The sequence below is a fragment of the Staurois parvus genome, unplaced genomic scaffold (assembly GCF_062004578.1).
Source record: "Staurois parvus isolate SC_StPar_1 unplaced genomic scaffold, SC_StPar_1.0 ptg000536l, whole genome shotgun sequence".
NCBI classification, from domain to species: domain Eukaryota; kingdom Metazoa; phylum Chordata; class Amphibia; order Anura; family Ranidae; genus Staurois; species Staurois parvus.
The window spans coordinates 1,055,309-1,075,322 of NW_028318332.1; the positions used below are offsets into that span (position 1 = coordinate 1,055,309).

Here is a 20,014-nt window from a genome sequence, read left to right on the forward strand (position 1 = left end):
AGTTTTGACGGAAGACAGAGGCGCCAATGGATGAGGACTGGATCAATAGGGTAAACCAGATTAGTAGATTGGAAAAATCTTACTATATGCAGGAAGACAGGTTGGGAATATACTATTCGCGATGGGAAAAATGGGAAAAATCAGGATTGAAAGAGAAATATAGAAAATTTTAAACTAGGAAGTTATTTAAAGTTATTGGGCCTTGAGAGATTGGAGATTTTGCAGCGGGGTGGGAGGGGGAAGGGGGGTAGGAATGGGTTGGGAGGGGAGGGAAAGAAAAGAAGTAATTAGAAGGGGCAAAGTAGAAATGTAATGATTATTTATATGTATTGTGTCTCTTCTCATGGAATTTTGTAATAATATGAAAAACTAATAAATATTTAAATTAAAAAAAAAAAGAGAGCATGGAGGAGATTACAGTAGTCAGTCAGTTACACAAGGCGAGCTGGACAGGGACGTAGAAGGTCCTTAACCCATCAACAGGACCAGTATCTCCTCCTTTGTGCAAGGAGGAACAGGTTGAGCACTACCAAAGCCCTACAAAATAACCTCCAGCAGGCCACTGGTGTGAATGTCTCTGACCTAACAATCAGAAATAGACTTCATGAGGGTGGCCTGAGGGCCCAACGTCCTCTAGTGGGCCCTGTGCTGACTGCCTGGCACCATAGAGCTCAACTGGCATTTGCCATTGAACACCAGAATTGGCAGGTCCACCACTAGCACCCTGTGCTTTCCACAGATGAGAGCAGGGTCACCGTGAGCACATGTGACAGATGTGAAAGGGTCTGGAGAAGCCGCAGAGAACATTATGCTGCTTATAACATCATTCAGCATGACTGTTTTGGTGGTTTGTCAGTGATGGTTTTGGGAGGCATATCCATGGATGGATGCACAGACATCTACAGGCTAGACAATGGCACCCTGACTGCCATTAGCTATCGGGATGAAATCCTTGGACCCATTGTCAGACCCTACACTGATGCAGTGGGTCCTGGGTTCCTCCTGGTGCACGACAATGCCTGTCCTCATGTGGCAAGAGTATGCAGGCAGTTCCTGGAGGATGAAGGAAATGATACCATTGAATGGCCCCCACGCTCGCCTGACCTAAATCCAGTAGAACACCTCTGGGATATCATGTTTCTGTCCATCCGACACTGGCAGACTGTCCAGGAGCTTAGTGATGCCCTGGTCCAGGTCTGGGAGTAAATACCCCAGGACACCATCCGTCGTATCATTAGGAGCATGCCCCGACATTGTCAGGCATGCATGCAAGCATGTGGGGGCCATACAAACTACTAAGTACCATTTTGAGTTGCTGCAATGAAATTTCAGCAAAATGGACTGGCCTGCTGCATCATTTTTTCACTTTGATATATTTTTTTTTTTAAAAAAAGTGGTCCAGACTAACCTAAAGTACTCCTTGAAAAATGTCTTTCCTACTTTTTCTAGCCAGTCCCCAGACTATTGCTCCCTCCTCCCTGTTTACAGGTGTCTCACTTAGCTAGCTGGCTGCTAACAAGACACACATGCATGCACACTCCCGCCCTGGACCTGAGCTGAGCTGGGTGCATCCATAGACAAACACAGCACCTGGCAAGCCATGTCCCTGCTCTCTCCTCCTCCTTCAATCAACTTGAATGATAGCTGCAAATAGAATTGGAGCGCCGACACGTGCATTTTGCTGCCATTGTGCTTTGCTGGGCTTCTAGGTGTGTCCCTGCACCTTTAAGGAGGCATAGGCTACCTATCCTTAACTTAATCATTGTTACATATGCAACAGCATAGAGACTCAAGATTAGAGTTAGGACCACACTTTACAAAGGAGCATCGATGAGACAGTGCAGCTTCCACATATATTTGCAAAGTTCGTGCAACTAAAAGCTCTGTCTTTAACACAAATTGTTAGTCATTGAATTTTTTTTTCTTCTATTTGCAGCTTGCTTTAAAGGCTAGTTATAAATTTGGGTGGTTGCTATTTTTGTTTAGACTTGCTAATATATTGGGGCATTTATATCTCAATACTGTAAATGCATTAACCTTCACTTTTCTAAGTCAAGTATGTTGTCCAATGTATCCACATTTAGCAGATTAGACATTTTGGGCTCTATGTGTGCTATAATCCAGCGGTTATGTATGTAAGGTTGGTCACTGGGGAAAGATAGAAATGCTGTACATCTCTCTACCACCATACTGGGAAATTAATGATCAAATTTTGGTTATGATATGTAAGAACTTGTTTTGCCCATGCATTCAGAAAGCATTACTTAAGTTTAGAAAAATAAGATAATGTTAATGTGGGTAGCTGTAATGAATCTGTACTGGTACCATTTACTTGGGTATTTTTGCTGTAATTACAGAATAGGAAAAAGTTTCATTAGTACATTATGTTTAATGATCAGTAAAAGAAAATAACGTATTGACTAGATTCTGCTTTGAAATCCTGTTGATTTCATCACTACTTGAGTCACTGACCCAGATCAAGTACATGCATATCAAGTTGTCTGAAACTTCATTGGCCTATCCTTGTTAAAGATTGCCATCTCCTCTGCCCACCAACATCAACACAAAATTCTCCCCCATTACATGAGCCAAAAGGGCATAGTTTGGAAAATGACTTAATACACACTGACTTTGTAGGTGCTGACTTTGCCTTACACTGCATCATGTAGAAGTCAGTAAATAATTTCTAGAAACAAATTTGATTTTTAAGGTGCCAATAAAAAACAATATATGAAAGATAAAAATACAATTTCTTTTTTTGCATATCACAACAAGCACATGATCACCACAGAATAACATGTAGTTGCTTGCTGTAGTCAATCCATCTCTATATGTTTTGCCTGAGGTTCAACCTCTTCAGGAGACTTTTGTACTACAAGATTACATGCTACAATAAGGTGCAAACATTTAAAATAGATATAACATATATAATATAGCATATAACAGCAACAACAAATATTTGCACACTCATTTGAATTTGATGAGAGGCATCTCATCACTAATAAGTTGGGTAATAGTTGGGTAAACAGACTGCATGGGTACGATAATAAAGCCTATCGCACAAGCATCTGCTCACAGTCCATGGCAGTATTTGATAAGCCACAGGAGGGAAATAAGGGACACAGCAAACTGAAACAAATTAGAAATAAAAATAAATATAAATCATTGATCACCAAAAATGTTCAAAATGGTTTATCGTAGGTGAGATTACAACCTACTGCTAGGGCTCAATACATACCTCATAAATAGGACTCAGATGATTAATGACTTCATACCATCACGTGGGTTGCAAAAATAAGACATTGTCTCAAGTATCCAGTAGGTCACAATTGGAATCTTGACCTAAACGAATAAAAATACTACAGAACTCCCCCCATGAGTTTCACAGACCTATCCAGAGGATCCTCATATGTGTAAGCTACAAAAATACAAAAAGAAACTCATAAATTCCCATAAAAACTCAAAAACAAAATTTATATATGGCAACAGCAGAGTGGGATCACTTAGATCACGGATGTCAAACGGGCAGCCCTCCAGCTGTTGCCAAACTACAATTCCCATGAGTCATTGCAAGATCGACAATTATAAGCATGACTCCTAAAGGCAAAGGCATAATGGGACTTGTAGTTTCACAACAGCTGGAGGGCCACCAGTTTGACACCCCTGACTTAGATAAAGGAAAATGAAAAATTGTCTAATGCACTGCTTCAGATCTATGTGCTCTGGCAAACATGGCCACCAGAGACACATCCTTTTGTACCCTATTGGAGATACAGTATTTAAAGGAATGTGGTACTCTTGATTCTCACTCTGGCTCAGGTTCATGATTATCAGTGTGGAAGTCACTAGTATTCAGTGGCTCGGTGAACACCAAACAGAAAACTGGAACATGAAGGCACTGCCAAAGAGGAATCTTTGCATCGGGCTTTGTGTGTAAAGAATGTAACTTTTGGATATTACCTTTACATTTTGAAACATAATAATAGCATTTCCTGTCAGTTCTTGGTCTTCCTTTTTGAAAGAAAAAGAAAGTACAATTCTATCCCTTGGTATTTTAGCAGTTGTTTATTGACGTGTTCAAAAGCAGCGGAATACTGGGAAGAGCAATGAGAATCATTACTTTAATACAATTTTTTTCTTTAACGATTAACATATTTCATCAATAGTCTGTTAAAGAAACCCGTCAATGGCAAATGTTTGCTTAACATCAATTACAAAGAAGATAAGCACTTTAAAAGATAAATACATAAATGAATTATTATGTTCTAGATAGCATTTGTTTATGTATGTTCGATAACTAGACTTTCATTACAGTTGGTTATCAGTGTGCTTTTTTTCCTCTAGAGATACCACTAAAGGTAACAATAACTCTCCAGGAAATGTTTGACAGGCATAAATCAATGTCTGAAGGAATTATAGATCACCTGTGTACTCCAGGTGAAGGGGTGACACTTGCTTCGGTCACCGCATCTTTGTATATACCCAGCCTTGATAAGCTAGTATGTGGCTGTGAAGATGGCAACATTGTTATTACATTTGCATTGCATGCTGCCAGGGCAAGACTCTTACGAGACCATCCACTTCTTAGAGGTATGTAGTTTATATAAATAACCTTTTATGCATCAGAAGTGTATTTTAGTTAAATTTGTGGATTATACATTTTCACACTAAATCAGGTTTAATGTCAATAGCATTCCTAATTACCTATGGTATCCAGTCTGCTTTTGTAGTTTTTTAAGACTTTCTAGTCCTATATTCATATTATGTGTAAAGCCAAACACTAGAAAGGCTTAATAGTTGCACACAGCAGTTACATATCAATTTATACCGATAACCAAAAATACAAAAAATCGTTTTTTTATTTATAGTAGGTATCAAAAGACATAAATTTACAGTGTGATGCAGTTACATAGCTAGTCATGTGAAAAAAAGATGCAAGCCCATCTAGTTCAACTAATGAACATGAAAAAAGAGAGAATCTCCATATACACTATCCTATACCCACAGTTAATCCAGAGGAAGGAAAAAAAAATTAAAGTATGGTCTAATTTACTCAAGCTAGAGAGAAACAAATCTTTCTGATCCCAAAGGAGGCAATCAGATATTCCCTGGATCAACTACCCCTGGTGTTAATACATATAAATCTTGGTATACAGTTATATTTTTGAATGCATCTATTTCTTTTTAAAACAACCTGCTAAGCTGGCCAGAACTAGTTCTTGAGGGAGTCTATTCCACATTTGCACTGCTATTACTGTAAAGAATCTTTTTGTATATGAAAGTTTAATATCTTTTTCTCCAGACATAATTTAGAACACATAAAACAAGCATCTAAAGAAAATCCAAATCAAAAAATTCCAAACAAAAAGTAAAAAAAATCAAAACTATAAAGGAATTCCATAATAGTTTCCATTAGGGGAATTATCCATTTTCCATCTTAATGGCAAATCCAATAACTGCATAATAAATTATGTAATGATGACTTCTCCCTAAAACTGCTCCTCAGACTTATATTTGATATACAAAATCCCAGAAAGGAATTTGAGGAAACCCTGTGAGGCATATACAGTAGTTACCCAATGCAATTTATTCTTGGAGGCAATTGTAAAACCATATGATAATCGATTTTATGGAATGTGAAACCTTCCAACGTCTGTCAGCATAGTGAGTCTTTTAAGTGAACACATTTTAATGTGGGTGAACAGCAACCAGTACCCCCCAGGTTAATCTTAAACTTATATTTTTACACTTTTTTGTGCTAATAAAAGAAAAAGGCACATAAATTGACAATGTAAATTGTTTTTATTAGTCCCAAAATAATTTCTAAAAACTTAGTAATTGTATCCCTAAACCTGTCATCATCTCTGCAATTTAGGGCTTGTTAATGCTCTAAGTGAAATGCATTAGCAATAACTCAAACAACTGATTGTCACTAATGGTGATTTGGTCAACTGCCTCAATTGCAAAACATAGCTAGACTGGAGTATCGCTGACCTGAATTTCACTGGGAGAAAGCCTAAGCATCATTTGTGGCAGCAGAGAATGGAGGACAAGCTACTTTTTTGAGAAACAGTAAATGTCTGCTGATTGGGAATTCTGCCATCTTGGAAAATATAGAAATAAAGGTAATTTCTAGTGATTAAAGAAGCTTCATAATGACATTCTAGATGAAAAATGGTGAGGCCATAATCCAGACATTGATGACAGAATGGAGCAAGGGTAATAATGACATTGGTACAATGATATATAGGGCAGTGCACGCTAGGTAGACTCATCGATCATCTGTGTTTGAACAGCCGGGATTAGATATGTTGTCCTTAGTAACAAATGAGAACACTTGCTTTTGCTGTCCAATCAGGATGCCATCTGAAATTTAATTGTCTGTTCCAGGAAAAAAGCTCAACTTGCCTTTTTTATGATTGTAGAAATCACCACAAAATTTTAGGTACAGACCTCAATGCTTGGCTAACTATGTCAAATACATATGACATGTTCTTCTGATGTACTTCCATTGTGTTTAAAAATATGCCTGCAATAAATCTTTGAAATAAGTAGTTTATCCATTTATATAATTGTAGTTTTTGAAGAGCGTTTCTATTTTAACTTGGATCAGTACAGAATAAAATAACAGTAATTTAAAAATTCTGTTTCTTTGTCCTTAGGCTCTTTGCCGCATAAAATATTTGGAGGCCATGACTGCAGCGTGACCAGCTTACTTTATCCTCATGCATGTTCAGAGAAGTTTGATCCAAGCTGGCTTATTTCTGGTGATCAGAATTCAGCTATAATCTGGAGAGATGTGTTCACTGGAGAAACATTCCACAAATTCATACTACAGTCTGGTGCAATTCTTAAACTGCTGGTTCCCCCAACTGACTACAAAGTAAGGGCAATAGTCATGGACCAGTTTTCATTTCATTAACTAGTTTTATTTGATATAAAATGTATACAGAAGGGTGATATATAATAACTTTGTGAATCCATAACTTGTATTTATATACTGTGACATATATTATATTTTCAGAACATTGCTAGATTCCTTGCTGTGATATTCTGTTTTAATTATTGATCTGTGCACTTTTGTTTTGGCTCGGTTAAAAATAATTTAAAAAGACAGCTTTAGGTCAGCTAAAGTTGACATTTAAAAAAATGCCTGACCTTTTGAATAAAATACATAGAACTTTGACAGACAGTCAGCATGCAGCACAAAAGTCTCTATCCTGCAGTGGGAAAAAACTACTATAACTGTATAGCTGCTGCCTGTCTAACAAATATTTGTTACATTGATGTTTTTCTTTTATTCACAGAAAATCTAACATAAAATCTATCTTATCTATCTACCTATCTATATATCTATTTATTTGTCAATTATTGAACCAATGGAGTAAGTCATACCATACAATAAAGGCCAGTTTGCAAGTGTACATTTTCCTGTGCACAGTATTCACAGACTGTGCAAACTACTGTACACTCACTAGCCACTTTATTAGGTAATCCTGTTCAATTGCTTGTTAACACAAATTGCTAATCAGCCAACCACAGGGCAGCAACGTAACCTCCCTGGAGGTATTCCCGAGTGTAGCTCGGGGTAAAGTTTAAGCACCACAAGCAGTAACCCCGAGCTACACTCGAGAATACCTTGCAGCGTTGCTCCGGGATCCCTTCTGCACTTACCTTGTCCTGCGCTCCCGTGATATCCCCCCTGCAGCATCCCCAGCAATGTCCCGAATGTGAAGTCACATTCACTAAAATCACATAGTAAAACATTACTGTATCAAACCATTTCACATACATTTTGTCCCGAGTGCTTTGTCCTGTGCCCTGCCTGCATTTTTACTATTCTTTCTGCCTTGAAACTGAGAAATGTCCATGGCGTCCAAAAAGTGTCCCTTTAGGTCAAAAGCAGTTTTAGACCAGCTAGAGAACAGCAATAGTAAATTAGAACTACTTGCAGAATTGAGTGATAATGATTCGTGGGGAAATTCGTCATCAGACACAAAACCGATTTTGCAACTTTGCTCAGTGATGTGCGAACTTGGCGCTCTATTTTTGGTGTGATTATATTATTGAATAAAATTTATTATTATTATATTATTATTTTTTATGATTATTAAATTATCATTTATGATTTCGTGTTTCAAATTTTAACATATCTGGAATGTTTACTAGACTCTTGTTCGGACAGATTTCAGTGACTTATTCCTAAAAATTACAGGCCTACAATAAAAAAAAACTACATATTTCCACGCAAAAAAATGTACCGCTTTGAGCACAGAAATATGGACATAATCAGACCGCTAGGGAGGTTAATGCATTTAGGCATGTAGATGTGGTGAAGACAACTTGCTGAAGTTCAAACTGAGCATCAGAATGGGGAAGAAAGGGGAATTAAGTGACTTTGAATGTGTCATGGCAGTTGGTGCCAGATGGGCTGGCCTGAGTATTTAAAAAAACTGCTGATCTACCGGGATTTTCATGCACAATATCTCTAGAGTTTACATAGAATGGTCCGAAAAAAAGAAAATATCCAGTGAGCGGCATTTGTGTGGATGAAAATCCCTTGTTGATGTCAGAGGTCAGAGGAGAATGGTTCGAGATGATAGAAAGTCAATAATAACTAATGTCAATATGGACCAAAATCTCTGAGGAATGTTTCCAACACCTTGTTTAATCTATGCCACGAAGAATAAAGATAGTTCTGAAGACAAAAGGGGGTCAATCCCGGTACTAGCATGGTGGCCCTAATAAAGTGGCCGATTCATTTTATACAAAATACTAGAGATAATGCTGCCATTCACACGCTGGTAACAAATGCCCTTAACCTGACAGTGAAGTGCCGCATTTGTACTTTGTATACAACCTACTACAGCAAAACTGAGATTTTCAAAGATAGCAAATGCAGTTCAAATTGCTGTTAACCACTTCAGCCCCAGAAGGTTTTCCCCCTTCCTGACCAAGCAATTTTTTGCTGTTTGACACTGCGCTATTTCAACTAGTAATTGTGTGGTCATGCTGTACCCAAATGAAATTTATGTCCTTTTTTCACACAAATAGAGCTTTCTTTTGGTGGAACTTGATCACCACTGGGTTTTTTATTTTTTTGTGATATATATGAAAAAAGACAGGAAAGTTTGAAAAAAAAACCAATATTTTCTACTTTCTGCTATTAAAAAAATCCAATAAACTCAAATTTCGTCATCAGTTTAGGTCCAAATGTATTCTGCTGCATGTCCTTGGTAAAAACAAAATCCCAATACGTGTATATTAAAGTGTTACTAAACCCACAACAGTAAAATCAGTCTATATGTGAAGTAAAGTATGCTTGTTATACTCACTGTGGAACCTAAGGGATTATGGGTACACTTCTCCTTCTCCATGTTAGGGGATACCACATGTGAGAGACTTTTTGGCAGTCTAGCTACATACAGGCCCCCAAAATCCAATGATCCCTGTCAGGCGTTCAAAGAGCTTATTTCCTCATGTCACTTCCTCACTACCTATCACAGTTTCAGAGGCCCTGAAATGCCAGGATAGTGCAATAACCCCTTTTTGGAAAGTAGACACCCCAAGGAGTTTTATAAAAGCAATGATGAGTATTTTGCAGATACCAATTTTTGTAACAAGGTTTTGAAAAAGAAAAAAAGAAAGGAAAAAATACATTTTCATTTTCTTTCTTAATTTTTCATAAACTTTTGGCAACAAATGAGATCTGAAAAATACTCACCATGCCCCTTAGCAAATACCTTGGAGTGTCTACTTTGGGGGGGTTGCTTCTACTATTTACTTCAGGGCCAGTATTAGAAACGTATGCCATACTCCACCCACTCTTCTAACCACTCGAAGACCAAACCTTTTTGTTTACATGAATTAAAAAAAATTATTTTTTAATCCTAGAAAATGACTTTGAATACCAAAACATTATGTTTTTTTTAAAGCACAGGTCCTAGATAATAAAACAGTGGGTGTTGCAATTTTTTATGTCACACAGTATTTGCACAGTGATTTTTCAAACTCAAATGTTTTTGAAAAAATACACTTTTTTAATTTTATTGTTCAAAAACAAAATATATTTCCCAGTTCTTTGATAAAAGATGATGTTACATCGAGTAAATAGATACCAAACATGACATGGTTTAACTACTTGCCCTCCTGAGGATTTAACCCCCTTCCTGACCAGGCCTCATTTTGCTACTCGGCGCTGCACTAATTCAACTGATAATTGCGCGGTCATGCAATGCTGCACCCAAACAAAATTTACGTCCTTTTTTTTCACACAAATAGAGCTTTCTTTTTTTTACGCCATTTTTTTGCTATACAGCGCTGTGCTAGTTTAACGGACAATTGTGCGGTCATGCAATATGGTAAATAAATGAAATGTATGTCCTTTTTTCACACAAATAGAGCTTTCTTTTGGTGGTATTTGATCACCTGTGTGCTTTTTATTTTTGGCGCTATAACCAGAAAACATTTTTTGAAAAAAAAAACAATATTTTCTCATTTTGGTCATAAAAAATATCCCAAAAAAACTACAATTTCGTCATAAATTTAGGCCAAAATTCATTCTGCTACATGTTTTTGGTTAAAAAAATCCCAGTAAGTGTATATTTATTGCTTTGTGTGAAAGTTATAGCGTCTACAAACTATGGTATAGATAATGGAATTTACACAGCTTTTACTTTCTGACTGCCCATCACATTTCTTGAGGTGCTAAAATACCAGGATAGTACAAACACCCTCAAATGACCCCTTTTCGGAAAGTAGACACCCTAAGCTATCTGCTGAGAGACATTGAGTTCATGGAAGATTTATTTTTTTCCACAAGTTTCTGGAAATTGACATAAACATTTTTTTTTTTTACACGTCATTTAAATGATTTATTTCTTGCACAAGCCATGGGTATATGTGGAATTACACCCCAAAATACATTCTGCTACTTCTACCGAGTATTGGGATACCACATGTGTGAGACTTTTTAGGATCCTAGCCACATACAGGAGCCTGAAATCCAATGACCACTTTAGAGCCTGAAGGTGCGTAACTTCCTCATTACACTTCTTCACTACCTATCACAGTTTCGAAGGCCCTGACATGCCAGGATAGCACCAAACCCCCCCAAATGGCCCCTTTCTGGAAAGTAGACACCCCAAGGAATTTAAAAAGAGGCATGGTGAGTATTTTGCAGATCACATTTTTTCTCACAAGGTTTTAATATATAAAAAAAATATAAAAAATATGTTTTTGTTTTTTTTCTTCATTTTCAAAAAACTTGTGGCAACAAATGAGATCTACAAAATACTTACCGTGCTTCTTATCAAATTCCTTGTGGTCTCTACTTTCCAAAAAGGGGTCATTTGGGGGGGTTTAGGTGCTATCCTGGCATTTCATGGCCTCCGAAACTGTGATAGGTAGTCTGGAAGTATAATGAGGAAATAAAGCCCTTTAAAAGCCTGAAGGTGCTTATTGGATTTTGGGGTCCTGTACTTGGCTAGACTGCCAAAACGTCTCTCACATGTGGTACCCCCATACTCAGGAGAAGTAGCAGAATGTATTTTGGGGAGTAATTCTACATATACCCATGGCATGTGTGAGCAGTAAATCATTTAAGTGACAATTTTGTGTAAAAAAAAAAATATTTTTTTTTTAAATTATTCAAAAACTTGTGGTAAAAAAATAAATTCTTCTATTGATTCAAAATGCCTCTCAGCAAATAGTTTGGGGTATCTACTTTCCAAAAAGGGGTCGTTTTGGGGGGTGGGGGTATTCTATGCCCAGCAGTAGAAGTTTATGCCTTACATCACTCACTCTTCTAACCACCTGAAGACCAAGCCTTCTCTGACACTTTTTGTTCACATGAAAAAAATCAGTATTTTTTGCTAGGAAATTAATTTAAATACCCAAACATTATATATTTTTTTAAAGCAGACACCCTAGTGAATAAAATGGTGGGTACTACAATTTTTTATGGCGCATAGTACTCGCGCAGCGATTTTTTAAATGCAAATTTGTTTTTAAAAATACACTTTTTTTACCTTTAATGCACAACAACACAATATATTGGCCAATTATTTGGTAAAATATAAAAGATAATGGTATGCCGAGTAAATAGATACCAAACATGACATGCTTTAAAACTGCGCATGCCCTGTGCAATGGCGTCAAACTGCAAACATTTTTAATATCCATAGGCAACGCTTTAAAAGCCTTTAAAAGCTACCATTTTAGATTTACTTAAGAGGTCTAGTGCTAGAATTACTGCCATTGATCTGACGTTCACGGCAATACCTCACATGCATGGTGCAACCGCTGTTTACATACCGGCACAGGGTCAAGTTATTTTTTAGTTATTTTGATTTTCTTTTATTATTTTTACATTGTACCTTTCATTTTTTTTATCACTTTTAATGCTATACCAGGGAATGCAAATATCCCCTATAACTTCAATGGGCATTGTCATATATTCTTTTTTGAGAAATCTTTGGGTCTATCAGACTCTGGATATCTCCTCTGCCCTTACATTATCTAATCAAACCAAAATCGGTGTGATCAGATGCTTTCCCAATTTACAAATGGTGCTGTTTATATCCTGCGAAACTGAAGTGATGAAATGCTTGTAGCTTCCGAATTCTTAGACTATAGAGATGATTGGCACCACTCTGGTCTCCAATCAGCTCTATGGTCAGCTGGCAGAAACACCGACTGCATTCTCAGGTTCCCTCAATGGCACGAGACTGCCCGAGAAGGCCGTGGAAGGCAGCGGGGGAGGGGGGGCATAATCTCCAGCTGCTTGTAAAAGCAATCCTGCAGCTAATTAGCCACTAGGATTGCTTTTACATGAAAGCCGATCACTGGCTGAAAAAAAAAGATACCAGGATGATGCCTGCAGCTGTAGGCTTCATCCTGGTATAACCATTCAAAGTCTAGTGATGTACCAGTCCTTGTACAAAAGTCGCTGATCTTTGTTGGGTGTATATGCTGTGTTCTTTTTTTTTTTGTATGCAGCCTGTGGACTGAATGAAAAAAATGAGAAGAAATTGCTGCCAGAAAAAGTGTGTGGTATGCCCACCATTAGAATATACCGCCCTGAATCCACCCACATCTAATGGTGGGCACACATTAGGTCACACTTTGCCACAAGTGCCAGTTCCAAGATTGAACAAATGTCAAAATAGTGGCACGCTTGAATAAAAATTGTCGTACACCATATGGAAAAAGGATGACACCAAGTCCTAAACTATCTTGCCACTTCTCCCCATGTAGTCTGGGCATCCAGGGGGCTCCACGTGACTATCTTTTCCCTCGTAAATCCAAAACTTATAAGTATAGCCTGTTGTCCTCTCACAGGTCTTCTACATCTTGACCCCGTATCTGGCACGCTTGCAGGGGAGAAATTGTTTGAATGCAAGGCGGCCAGAAAAATTAATGAGGGACTCATCAACACAGATGTTTTGCTGGGGAGTATAGACATCTGCAAATTTTTGGTTAAGGTGATTTGCGAAGGGCTGAATTTTGTGGAGCCGGTCAAATTCATGGTTACCCTGAGGATGACAGAGTGTATTGTCATTGAAATGCATAAAACACATTATACTCTCATATCTATGCCTGGCCATGGAAGCAGAGAACACGGGATATGATGGGTATACACGGGTCTGCGGACCAATATAACCGCAATTCATTTCTTTTAGTAATGCCCATGTTGAGGGTTAGGCCCAAAAAAAATGTAAATTTGAAAACCGTAATGAGTTTCCGTGCGACTGTTCTGGCAAGGTTTGAATTTGGGTTGGCGGCGATAAATTGTTCGTTTATATAAATTGCTTTGATCCACAATCAACGCATACAGATATTCCATGAAAAACAGCTCCAAAAATCAAGGAGGTATGTGAAAGACCAAGATGTACTAGACCGCTGGTACTCGCCAGTTCACCAAAAGGTAGAGCGGCACTAGTACTGGCACTCTGCTGCATATGAGAGTCATCAAAATTTACCGGCAAGTTCTAACAGAGATCAGGCCTGATTCTGAGATCACTGCGGTTTTGTGTGCAATGTATCAAGTGACAGTGACCTACTGACACTGCACTTGCTGGGGGAGAAGGGGGGGTAAGCGTAGGGGCTAAACGCAGGTGGTGGCAGATCCCGCTAACACTGCGTTTTTGGGGACGCTATACTAATGTGAACGCTGGTATAGTGCTAATCTGATCAAAGATATTGACCCGTTCAGAAACTATACTAGCAATGGAGGTTTATTGTGCATGAGCGTGCTCCTGGCAATCAAGGGGTTAAATGTGATGACTGGTGTACTGACGGGCAATCTGCCGCTACCTGGGAGGGGCGTGAAAACCATGGGAGCGCAAATCACATATATATATATATGTGTGATTTTGCGCACCGTGCCGCCCTGTAGCAGTATTTCTGCTATAGGGCGGTCAGAAAGCGGTTGTGTTACGTCGCTGCGTTACTTTAACTGACAATTGCGCGGTCATGCAACACTGCACCCAAGTTAAATTTACATCCTTTTTTCCCACAAATTGAGCTTTCTTGGTATTTGATCGCCTGTACGTTTTTTATTTTTTGCGCTATAAAAAAAAAGGCTGACAATTTTGAGAAAAAAAACAATATTTTGGTGGTATTTGATCACCACTGGGTTTTTTATTATATAAACGAAAACAGACTGAAAATGTTAAAAAAAAAACCAGTATTTCCTACTTTCTGTTATAAATCATATTCAATAAATTTCTTCATAAATTTAGCCCACAATGTATTCTGCTATATGTGTTTGGAAAAAAAAAAGAAATCCCAATAAGTGTATATTAATTGGTTTGTGTGAAAAAAGCTATAGCGTCTACAATCTAGGGTGTACATACTGGAATGTATGTAGCTTTTAGGCAGCTTTGACTTTTCTTGAGGCGCTAAAAAGCCAGGGCAGTAAAAACACCCCACAAAATTACCCCTTTTTGTAAAATAGACACCCCAAAGTATTTGCTGAGAGGCATGTTGAGTCCATAGAAGATTTTATTTTTTGACACAAGTTTTTAGAAAAATGACAAAAAAAATTTTTTTCTTACACAAAGTTGTCACTTTACTGAGATTATTCTCACACACATCATGGGTATACATGGCATTACACCCAAAAACACACTGACTTCTTTTGAGTATGGGGATACCATGTGTGTGAGATTTTTTGGTATCCTCGCCATGTGCATGGGCCAAAATGGATGTCCTCTCAGAAAGTTTTATTATCTAGGAACAAATAAACAAATAAAATATATTGGAAACACACTAGTTTATTAGTTATCATATTTGTATTGTTTATTAGGATCCTGGATGACTCCTACATCCCAAGAACAAAGGGCAGACAGGGTTTGTGCCTTCATTATGAGCACCTGAGCAATCCCATTGCTGTTATGAGAAAAGCTATAGCATCTGCGTTTCTTTAGTTGAGATTGAGCCTTTGAACGTATCTCACCAAAAATGTAATCTCTGATGCAGAGGAAATTTGAAAACTAACTTGTAGCTTAATGCAGGGAAAGGCAGTGAACCAATCACTCAGAAGGAAATACAAATTGTGGGGGAGTTTTGTACAATGCTATTAGTTTGCTGAGTTGCAGTTAACTGTTTAGGTTACGGTTTGTTAAAAACATGGCTGTTAGAGGCAGTTGACTTTTTTTTTCCTGCCTCTAAACACCCTCCACACATAGGAGTTTGCAGGTGTAAAGAGGCAGGAGCATTTAGAGGCAGGAAAAAAACCCATCACTTGCACATTTTGGCAGAATAAACAAGACACCCCTAAACTTGTAAATACTTTAGTGCTTGAGCATTCATTCATTCAACTGACAAACAATTAATTAAAATTCTGCCTACTAAAATTAATGAAAGCCCAAATGTTTGATGCTCATAAAAAAAGCATGCTGGGTGCATAAGGCCTTATTGTTTTCAGCGACTGCAGATTGAATCGAAAGATAATTATTAATAACACAAAACAACAAATGGTCTCATTGCAACTATTTATCAATTTTAGGTAATGATAATTTACCAAAGTCGTTAGAAAAGTTATTACTATTAATTAGTATTATTCTTTAAATGTATTCTTAAAATTGTATTACGCAAAAAATATATATATTGTCAAACCGTAAATATAAAGCAGATTGTAAACTAGCCTCCCAGTCTTTCCATTCACCTGTATACCATATAAATATATCTAAAATGTGCAAAAACCATGGTGGGCAAGTTCTTCATTTTAAGTTCAGATTAAAGAATAATATAAGATATAGAAATTGTGGCTATTATTTATACTGAATTGTCAAAACACTTGTTCTTACATTTTGGGCAGAGATCAATAAGTTGTAAAGACATAATTTTACATTGGGTTCTGTTTTCCACCAGTTCTGAAGGGACCCTCTTATTTGTAATGCTCTTCTATTTACTCCTATGTTAGATCAACTATCAGGGTCTTTTCTGGTGGTAGAAGGGCAATGAAAAATAAATATGTATAAAATGTGGTAATTTATAAAAAGCTATCGGATTTCGGTCTGGTGTAGTCTAATCCAGGGCTTAAAATTTCAAGTCCTGAGCTACTAGCCAGGCCTTAAGAGTTACTCGCCACCAACAAACACACACAAACAGAGACACCTGTACACACACACAGACATGTACATACACACAGAAACATGTACATACACGCACAGAGACACATGTACACACACACACATACAGACACATGTATACACACACAGGCACGTACAGACATGCATACACACAGATAATGTACATACACAGAAATACACACGCACAAACATGTACATACGTACACAGACACATGTACATACATAAACAGACACATGTACACACAGACACATGTACATACATACACACAAACACACACACACGTACATACACACAGACACATGTACACACACATACTGTACATGTACATACACACAGACACATGTACATGCATACACAGATGCACACAAACACACACACACACACATGTACACACACACCCCCCTATAAAAAGTTGCAGTACTTCATTGTTCACTCACAGAGCCTGGTACTGCACTCTAGGGGGAGGCAGAGAGCACAGCACACACTCCTTCCTTTGCTTTCACTGCGCTCAGCTATTGACCAGTCTGACGGCTCCCAGTGCCAATGACAGATCCGGCCTGAGCTCCGAGCCTGCTCAGCAAGACGGCCCTGGGGGACACACTCGCCCCCACCATAATTTCTACTTGCCATTGGCGAGCAGGCGAGTGGAAATTTCAAGGCCTGGTCTAATCCATGAAAGACATTTTTGTTTGTTGTATGTTACTGAACTTTCCACTGGCCCTTGGTTTATTTTATATCAAATTAGTGGGACACAAGCAAGTAATATTTACATTTAGATCAAGTAAAGATTTCAAATTAAAAACATTCCAATTGTGTTCTTCATACATAGGTAAAATGGTTCCAGACCATCTATTGTGTCTGCAGTGATAATTCAGTGGCACTTCTGAATCTGCAGGAGCGAACATGTTTTTTCCATGCCAGAAAACATCTATTTCCTGTGAAGACCATGAAATGGCACCCCGTGGAAGAAGCTTTGGTGGTCGGTTGTGAAGATGGCTCAGTTTACGTTTGGGAGATAGAAACTGGTAATCCAATATAATTAAAGTAAACTTATTATTGAAATTCATACTGCACAGGATTTAATACCTCATGTACAATATGCAGTTCAGTTTTTATTATTTATTTTACTTTTATTTATTTCAGGTGCTTATATCACGCCGTCAATTTACACAGCGCTTTACATACATATATTGTACATTCACATCAGTCCCTAACCCTCAAGTGTTGTACAATCTAAAGTCCCTAACTTACATTCATACATACACATATTAGGGACAATTTTAGACAGGAGCCAATTAACCTACCAGCATATCTTTGGAGTGTGGGAGGAAACCGGAGTACCCAGAGGAAACCCACACAGTCACAGGGAGAACATGCAAACTCCAGACAGGTGGTGCCATGGCTGGGATTTGAACCAACGACCCTAGTACTGCCAGGTGGAAGTGATAACCATTTAGCCACTGTGCTGCCATTTTTGGGTACCAGTTCACGGAAAGGATATTGGGTAACTGGAGAAAGTGTAGAGAAGGGCAACCAAACTGATAAGAGGCATGGAGGAGCTCAGCTATGAGAAAAGATTAGAGGAACTGAAATGATTCTCTCTTAATAAGAGAAGACAAAGAGGAATATGATCAACATGTAAAAAAACATAATTGGTCCGTATAGTGAACTTGGTGTAGAGGTATTCACTTTAAGGTAATCACAAAGGACAAGGGGGCAAGCTTCACATATGGAGGAAAATAATTTTTTTCTCCAAATACGGAAAAGCTTCTTCACAATAGAATGAAAATGTGGAATATACTCCCTCAGGAGCTGATTCTGGTCAGTTCAGTAGATTGTTATAAAAAAAAGGCCTGGATTCTTTCCTAAATGCACAAAATATAATTGGATACTAATATTTATTGGTAAAGTTGATCCAGGGAATATCTGATTGCTTCTTGTTGAATCATTAAGAATTTTTTTTCCCCACTGGAGCAAATTAGATCATGCTTTATTGGGGTTTTTCCTTCCTCTGGATTAACTGTGGGTACAGTACATGATTGTGTATATGGAGGTTTTCTATTTGCGTGTATGTGTTTTTTTTCTCTCTGGGGGTTGAGCTGAATGTATCTGTTTTCAACTATGTAACTGCTGTATGTAATAGGCACAAGTCAGTGTTAATAACTCACATTTTTATTTAAAATTTTTAAATAGTTACCTTGTGCTAGTGCTTCACATATTGAAAAGAAATGCACTTTCTACTAGGTGCTTACAGTATGTGTGGTAAGCCATTCAACAAAATAGGACCTTTACAGCGCATCAGTCCAGACTATAGATATTCACAAATTTGCCTCCAGAGCAAAACATTATTTATACTTTCTTAAAGCTCATCAGTTTAGAGTAAACCATAAATGAAGACCAAGCACAATTTCTCTCACTCCAGCATGTGCGACAACACCCAATTTGTGTATTTTTGTAATTATGTATTTCACAACCGTGTGCTTCCACGGGTGTGTTTATGATTATGTATAAGTGTGTTCGGGTGATGGGGGTGCTTTTAAATTTTTTATTTATATTTATTTTATTGTACTTTAAATTTTATAACACTTTTTTTTTTCACTTAACTATACAAGAGAGTACCGAGTGGAAGGAGGGGCACGTCAAAGACTCTAGAGTCAGGCTTTATTCAGTTTCTGACAACCTACAAGCACCTGCTTCTTATTTGTACTGGAGGCCAGGCAGCCTGGCTGGTATTGTGAAACTTGAAAATGAATTTCCCAGCAGCACCTATAGATCCAAAGATTAATGAGGGCTTGTTTTAAAGTGCTGCTGCTCTATGCTCAATATATGTATATACTTTAGTGTGAATAATCTGGCCACAGGTTCACTTCAAGGCCCGGTTTTGGAGGGAATTTTGGAGTACATTTTTCCCTAATAACTGTGCATTAATAGAAAGTATCCTGCCTGCTCGCTGCCTCTAGTCTCTCAGCACTGCTTCCCCCAAACTTTGAGTGGAGCTTATCTTTAGATTACTTTTTAAAGAAATTGAGTTATGGTAATGAACTAGGTTGGTGCACCCTCTCTCTTGTTGTTTTGTAGTTTGCACAAGGATACCCACAATCCTGACAGGGCAGCAAAACATTTGTGTGATTTTTTTTGCATTGTATTGGAGGCCTGGCAGGCTGACAAGATTCTGGTGCAATAGAAAGTGATAGGGAAAGAGCTAAGATGCCCGTGTTGTGAAACTTGAAAATTAATTTCCTACTAGTGCATGTGAGGGCTTGTTTTAAAGTGCTGTAACTGCATGCTCAAAATATGTAAATACTTTGGTGTGAATGATCTGGCCGCAGGTCCACTTCAAGGCCCAGTTTTAGAGTTTTTGGAGGGTTTAGTGCACATTCAGAATGTATACCTAACGATCTCTGATCTCATTTCA

At 37.9% G+C, this 20,014-nt stretch overlaps 1 protein-coding gene across 1 annotated transcript in view; it reads left to right on the forward strand.

Annotated features, from left to right (window-relative positions):
• Positions 1 to 20,014, forward strand: part of WDR72 (WD repeat domain 72) — a 379,206-nt gene that overhangs the window by 152,011 nt on the left and 207,181 nt on the right. Inside the window, exons 11-13 of the mRNA XM_089690609.1 lie at positions 4,345 to 4,590; positions 6,663 to 6,883; positions 17,429 to 17,624. Of these exons, the coding sequence (XP_089546735.1) occupies positions 4,345 to 4,590; positions 6,663 to 6,883; positions 17,429 to 17,624 (663 nt within the window). The remainder of the gene's footprint in view (positions 1 to 4,344; positions 4,591 to 6,662; positions 6,884 to 17,428; positions 17,625 to 20,014) is intronic.